The following is a 7500-nucleotide window of genomic DNA, read 5'->3' on the forward strand; positions in this document are numbered from 1 at the left end:
GGAGAGGCTTGGAGGGAACTTGCGGAGGAAGAAATGGAGGAAAGAATATAGGGTGGTAGAGGAGAGAATGTCTGACTATTTTGTGAGACTATAACAAAAAACACTATTTTAACTATGAACAAAGTGTCGCAGGATAGTCAGGTTTGGAGGAGAGATGGAGGAAACATTGCAGAATCTCTATGTGGAAGGAGAAATGTGGAGGAGAAAGGTGGAGGGAGATATGAAGGGATAACTAAAACTTTCTCTTCCTTGCAGGTTGAATTGAGTGAAGCAAGAGTGGAAGTAGAGAGGCTGAGAGACAGACTGGGACAACTTGGTGATTTGAAGGGACAAGTGAATGCACTGAGAGAGAAGGTGAGGCTTGACCTTTGCTGGGATGGACTGGGGGAGGCTGGGATGAACTGGGAGAGGCTGGGATGGACTGGGAGAGGCTGGAATGGACTGGGAGAGGCTGGGATGGACTGGGGGAGGCTGGGATGAACTGGGAGAGGCTGGGATGGACTGGGAGAGGCTGGGATGAACTGGAAGAGACTGAGATCAACTGGGAGAGGCTGGAATGGACTGGGAGAGGCTGGGATGAACTGGGAGAGGCTGGGATAAACTGGGAGAGGCTGGAATGGACTGGGAGAGGCTGGGATGAACTGGGAGAGGCTGGAATGGACTGGGAGAGGCTGGAATGGACTGGGAGAGGCTGGGATGAACTGGGAGAGGCTGAGATCAACTGGGAGAGGCTGGAATGGACTGGGAGAGGCTGGGATGGACTGGGGGAGGCCATGCAGAATTTACTTATCCACTCACCACCACCACTATCCACTTTCCCTCTCCCTCTCTCTTTCAGGTGAAGGTGGAGGGCAGTTCCTACCTGTCGTATGTGTCTCAGGTGTCGTCGTCAATCTTGGACTTGATCTTCCAGGTGAGAGAGAGAGAGAGAGAGAGGAGAGAGAGAGAGAGAGAGAGAGAGAGAGAGAGAGAGAGAGAGAATTGGTGTGATATTTTTTGTTGCTTCTTCTTCTTCTTCTTCTTCTTCTTCTTCTTCTTCTTCTTCTTCTTCTTCTTCTTCTTCTTCTTCTTCTTCTTCTTTTCATTCTTCCTCTTCTTGTTCTCCACCACCACTATCATTTTCACACTCCTCCTCCTCCTCCTCCTCCTCCCCCCTCCTCCTCCTCCTCCTCCTCTCACCAGCAGCTCTTTTGACAGATACAAGACGAGAACACAAGCAAGAGGAAGGAGGAGGAGGAAGAGGAGAGGAAGAGATCGGACAGCCTTCACCAGCAGCTGACAGAGACCCAACACAAGCTGGCAGACACTCAACACAAGCTGGCAGACACACACAGACTGGCTGATGTTTATAAAGGCCAGTTGGAAGATGCTCACAGGGAGATTGAAGTATATATGGACCAATTGCATAGACAAGAACAAAGCCTACAGGTAAATATGTTATTATTATTATTATTATTATTATTATTATTATTATTATTATTATTATTATTATTTTGATGTGGTTTTAATACTATTACTGTGTGTGTTTGTGTGTGTGTGTGTGTCTGATGCATGTCTGTCTTCCAGCAAGCAGCAACAGAAGCAGAGGAAGCAAGACAGAAGATGGAGGAGGAGAGGAAGAAGGAGGTGGAGGAGGTGGAGGAAAGGTGGAGAGAGAAGATGAAGCAAGCTACTCTAGAACATGAACTGGAGATGGAAGAGTTAAGACAGCAGTTAGGAACAGTGAAGGAGGTAAGGCTCTCTCTCTCTCTCTCTCTCTCTCTCTCTCTCTCTCTCTCTCTCTCTCTCTCTCTCTCTCTCTCTCTCTCTCTCTCTCTCTCTCTCTCTCTCTCTCTCTCTCTCTCTCTTGTTTTCATTGCTATTGTTGTTGTTGTTATTTATTTAAATTTTGTCCACTACTCCTCCTCCTCCTCCTCCTCCTCCTCCTCCTCCTCCCACAGACGCTGGTGGCCGGCCTGGAGGGAAGAGTGGAGGAGAAAGTAAGGGAGCAACTTCAACAAGAAAAAGAAAGAATTGTAAAGATTTTGGAAACAAGTTTTGTAGAGAGGGAAAGAAATGCACTGGAAATATTGAAGGCAGAGCTACTGGAAAGGTGTGTGTGTGTGTGTGTGTGTGTGTGTGTGTGTGTGTGTGTGTGTGTGTGTGTGTGTGTGAATTTTATGGTACAATATAATTCTGTTTTGTCATTTTTTTTATTCTCTCTCTCTCTGTCTCTCTCTCTCTCTCTCTCGTAGGTTGAGGCAGGAGAAGGAGGAAGCAGTGGAAGAAGAAGGGAACAAGATCAGAGCTGAGTGGAAGAAAGATTTGCATAGGAAAGAAGAAGAAAAGAAGAGAGAAAGACAAGAATTTCTGGAGAATGAGAGGAGGCACTGGGAGAAGGAGAAGGAAGAGGAAGTGCAGAGGAAACTTGCTCTTGTGGTAAGGAAAAGTTTTTGAGTCAGGAAAACTTTTGAGTCTTGAAAAACTTTTGAGTCGGGAAAATTTTAAGTCTGGAATTATTCAAGTTTTGTTTGTTTGTGTGTGCATCACCCTTTGCAGTTGTGTGACAGCCAAGTGTCCACTCCCAGCACTGCCACAGCAACACGAGGGCAGTGCAACAAGCCAGGAGGTCTACATGTCGCAGGCCCTGTACATAACACACCTGCCTGCTTCCACCTGCTTCCACCTGCTTCCACCTGTCATTCCCATCCATACACCTGTCCAGTCATCCTTCAGAGCTCCCTGACGACTCAACACTCACATCCTTGTTACTTAGTTCACACATCACCTTATTTAAAGCCATTTCATTCCCATCTCTCATAAATATTAACTTTATCAACCTTGAACACATCACTTCTTGTCCTCCCCTTAGTGCTGTTGATGATTCTGCTAATGTCACCCTTGTCATGTCCCCTGTGCCACTTGAAGACCCCCACCAGACCCCCTCTTAGTCACCCTTGTCATGTCCCCTGTGCCACTTGAAGATCCCCACCAGACCCCCTCTTAGTCACCCTTGTCATGTCCCCTGTGCCACTTGAAGACCCCCACCAGACCCCCTCTTAGTCACCCTTGTCATGTCCCCTGTGCCACTTGAAGACCCCCACCAGACCCCCTCTTAGTCACCCTTGTCATGTCCCCTGTGCCACTTGAAGACCCCCACCAGACCCCCTCTTAGTCACCCTTGTCATGTCCCCTGTACCAAAACACTAACTACTACTACTACTACTACTACTACAACTACTACTACTACTACTTCAGGTGGAGGAAGGCCGAAGGGAACTGGAGGAGGAGAGAAAGAGGCACAGGCTGGAAGTTGAAAGCATAAGGTCTAGATTTAGAATGATGACAACGACGACAGCCACCACCAGCACCTCCCCCACTAGCATGCCTTTCTCTTCAAGTCCCAGCGAGGAGCACCCGCCCTCCTCCCCACCCTCGTCTCTCAACAGATGGGAGGTGAGAGAGAGACAAAGAGAGAAAGAGAGAAAGAGAGGACACCGACAATTCACACTGCAAATATTCTATCTTACTCTAATGCCTCTCTTTAATTTCCTCAGGGCCTGGACAGACTGAGAGAGGAACTGATGAAAGAGAGAGAGATAGAGATTGAAGAGAGAATTGCAAGTATAAGAGAGGAAGAAAGGAGGAAACTAGATGACGAAAAACAGGTAAGACGGACAGAGAGAGGGAGAGAGAGAATGTAAGGATTAAAAACATTGATTGGATGGTAATTGGTGCAAGAAAAGAACGATGTTTGTTGTGAAGGACAGGCAGGAGACGGGGGAAAGAAACACACAGAGGAATGAGAAAAAACACGAACAAAACACAACAACAACAAATTCAACATAAAACAACACAATACACAGAAATACAAACCCAAGCTATCTACACATGAAAAACACATTTACACACCTGAAAACAACACATTACACACTTACACATCTGAAAATGCCCAAAAACTGTGTTCCTTCTCTACCTGGCTATTGCTCACACCTGCACCACCAACACTTGATTTGAATTAGTGTGATGTGAGTAAACCACAGGAACCTTCAATCAAGTCAATACAGACACTGCCACACACACCCAGACACTGCCACACACACCCAGACACTGCCACACACACCCAGACACTGCCACACACACCTAGACACTGCCACACACATTCAAACACTGCCACACACACCCAGACACTGCCACACACACCCACACACTGCCACACACACCCAAACACTGCCACACACACCCAGACACTGCCACACACACCTAGACACTGCCACACACATTCAAACACTGCCACACACACCCAAACACTGCCACACACACCCAAACACTGCCACACACACCTAGACACTGCCACACACATTCAAACACTGCCACACACACCCAAACACTGCCACACACACCCAGACACTGCCACACACACCCAGACACTGCCACACACACCCAGACACTGCCACACACATTTAAACACTGCCACACACACCCAGACACTGCCACACACACCCAAACACTGCCACACACACCCAGACACTGCCACACACACCCAAACACTGCCACACACACCCAAACACTGCCACACACACCCAGACACTGCCACACACACCCAAACACTGCCACACACACCCAAACACTGCCACACACACACCTAGACACTGCCACACACATTCAAACACTGCCACACACACCCAAACACTGCCACACACACCCAAACACTGCCACACACACCCAGACACTGCCACACACACCCAGACACTGCCACACACACCCAGACACTGCCACACACAGCCAGAGAGAACCCTGACAAGACTAATTAATTCCATCATTATTTCCTTAATTAATAGCAGTCATTAACATATCAACAATAATGAAATAATGAACTTTAATAAATCTTTAAAAAAATATATATATCTTGGGTAGTGATATTGTTATACTCTTCAATAATATCAATAACATCTTTTCTTGGTGTCTGGGTATCAAACCGAACCATTTCAAGCTTAATCTCTTGTTTCTTGACCTTCCTGACCTCTGTCTTGCTTTGTACTGACCTTGTGACCTTTACAATTCCTTAAACTGGATTTTTATGTTAATACTATTTTTCTTCTTTTTTTTTTGGGTAATAGATGGAGTTTGCAGAAGCGGTGAAAGCTTTGGCACAGGACAAGGAAAGGGTTATTGAAGATTTAAAGATTAGGATTCAGCTTCTAACAGATGAATGTGACAGAAGAAGAGGAGGAGGAGGAGGAGGAGGAGGAGGAGGAAGAGAGGAGGAGGAAGGGAGAAATGTTGGAGGACAGATATTGCAAGAAAATGTTGAATTGAAGGTAAGAGTGTGTTTGGGTGTGTTTGGGTGTGTTTTTGAGTGTTTTGGATGTGTTTTGAGTGTTTTGGGTGTGTTTTGGGTGTGTTCTTGAGTGTGTTTTGAGTGTGTTTGGTGTCTTTTGAGTGTGTTTTGAATGTGTTTTGAGTGTGTTTCACCAAGTGCTGTTCACTGTCAATAGACACACTCACACATTGTCCTCTCTCTCTCTCTCTCTCTCTCTCTCTCTCTCTCTCAGAATGAGATCACCTCACTGCAGAAACAAGTCAGAAATTTGGAAATTGAACTGGCAAGAGCAAAACGGTTTTCATTTGTGACGCAGCAGAGCACCACCGCCACCACCACCACCACCACCACCGCTGCTGCTGCTGCTGCCATCGACATGACAGCCTCCACAGCCTCAATGACTGTTAATGAAGACACAAGAGAGAATTTGGTACGTTAGGTTAGGTTTACCAGTGTCTCTCTTCTAAATCACTGTGCTTTGTCAATGTCACTGTTTTGCAAGGCCACAGGGGATGGCCTTGCAAAACAACAGGGGTAGCTGGGTTCTCAAGAGTGTTTCTCCTACACAAATGTTGTTAATCTGTCACTGGAGCCGTAAAAACACCCTTGAAAACCTGCATTTTAAAAGAGTGTTTCTCCTGTCAGTAATGCAGAAATGTTGTTAATCTGTCGCAGAAATGTTGTTAATCTGTTGCTAGAACCATAAAAACACCCTTGAAAACCCACATCACTTTAAGTAGAGCCTTTTAAAAGAGTGTTTTCTCCTGTCATTAATGCAGAAATGAACACCCTTGAAAACCTGTGTCGCTTAAACTAGAGCCTTTTAAAAGAGTGTTTCTCCTGTCAGTAATGCAGAAATGTTGTTAATCTGTCACTGCAACTGTAAAAAACACCCTTGAAAACCCACATCACTTCAACTACAGCCTTTTAAAAGAGTGTTTCTCCTGTCAGTAATGCAGAAATGTTGTTAATCTATCACTGCAACTGTAAAAACACCCTTGAAAACCTGCATCACTTCAATTAGAGCCTTTCAAAAGTGTGTTTCTCCTGTCAGTAATGCAGAAATGTTGTTAATCTGTCACTGCAACTGTTAAAAACACTTGAAAACCTGTGTCACTTCAACTACAGCCTTTTAAAAGAGTGTTTCTCCTCCTGTCAGTAATGCAGAAATGTTGTTAATCTGTCACTGCAACTGTAAAAAACACCCTTGAAAACCTGTGTCACTTCAATTACAGCCTTTTAAAAGAGTGTTTCTCCTGTCAGTAATGCAGAAATGTTGTTAATCTAATCACTGCAACTGTAAAAACACCCTTGAAAACCTGCGTCACTTCAACTACAAGCCTTTTAAAAGAGTGTTTCTCCTGTCAGTAATGCAGAAATGTTGTTAATCTGTCACTGCAACTGTAAAAACACCCTTGAAAACCCACATCACTTCAACTACAGCCTTTTAAAAGAGTGTTTCTCCAGTCAGTAATGCAGAAATGTTGTTAATCTATCACTGCAACTGTAAAAAACACAACCCTTGAAAACCTGCGTCACTTCAACTACAGCCTTTTAAAAGAGTGTTTCTCCTGTCAGTAATGCAGAAATGTTGTTAATCTGTCACTGCAACTGTAAAAACACTTGAAAACCGTGGTCACTTCAATTACATACAGCCTTTTAAAAGAGTGTTTCTCCTGTCAGTAATGCAGAAATGTTGTTAATCTGTCACTGCAACTGTAAAAACACTTGAAAACCTGTGTCACTTCAATTACAAGCCTTTTAAAAGAGTGTTTTCTCCTGTCAGTAATGCAGAAATGTTGTTAATCTGTCACTGCAACTGTAAAAAACACTTGAAAACCTGTGTCACTTCAACTACAGCGCCTTTTAAAAGAGTGTTTCTCTCCTGTCAGTAATGCAGAAATGTTGTTAATCTGTCACCGCAACTGTAAAAAACACCCTTGAAAACCCGCATCACTTCAACTACAGCCTTTTAAAAGAGTGGTTTCTCCTGTCAGTAATGCAGAAATGTTGTTAATCTGTCACTGCAACTGTAAAAACACTTGAAAACCTGTGTCACTTCAATTACAGCCTTTTAAAAGAGTGTTTCTCCTGTCAGTAATGCAGAAATGTTGTTAATCTGTCCACTGCAAACTGTAAAAACACTTGAAAACCTGTGTCACTTCAACTACAGCCTTTTTAAAAGAGTGTTTCTTCTG

General features: G+C 44.5%; 1 protein-coding gene across 1 annotated transcript in view; it reads left to right on the plus strand.

The window, feature by feature from the left end:
- The window catches only part of LOC135112213 (cilia- and flagella-associated protein 251-like), a 17180-nt gene that overhangs the window by 2031 nt on the left and 7649 nt on the right, over positions 1-7500 (plus strand). Inside the window, exons 5-13 of the mRNA XM_064026420.1 lie at positions 256-354; positions 839-913; positions 1198-1428; positions 1567-1731; positions 2235-2418; positions 3238-3435; positions 3537-3647; positions 5100-5300; positions 5535-5732. Of these exons, the coding sequence (XP_063882490.1) occupies positions 256-354; positions 839-913; positions 1198-1428; positions 1567-1731; positions 2235-2291 (627 nt within the window). The 3' untranslated portion in view covers positions 2292-2418; positions 3238-3435; positions 3537-3647; positions 5100-5300; positions 5535-5732. The remainder of the gene's footprint in view (positions 1-255; positions 355-838; positions 914-1197; positions 1429-1566; positions 1732-2234; positions 2419-3237; positions 3436-3536; positions 3648-5099; positions 5301-5534; positions 5733-7500) is intronic.

The sequence above is a fragment of the Scylla paramamosain genome, chromosome 23, assembly GCF_035594125.1.
Source record: "Scylla paramamosain isolate STU-SP2022 chromosome 23, ASM3559412v1, whole genome shotgun sequence".
NCBI classification, from domain to species: domain Eukaryota; kingdom Metazoa; phylum Arthropoda; class Malacostraca; order Decapoda; family Portunidae; genus Scylla; species Scylla paramamosain.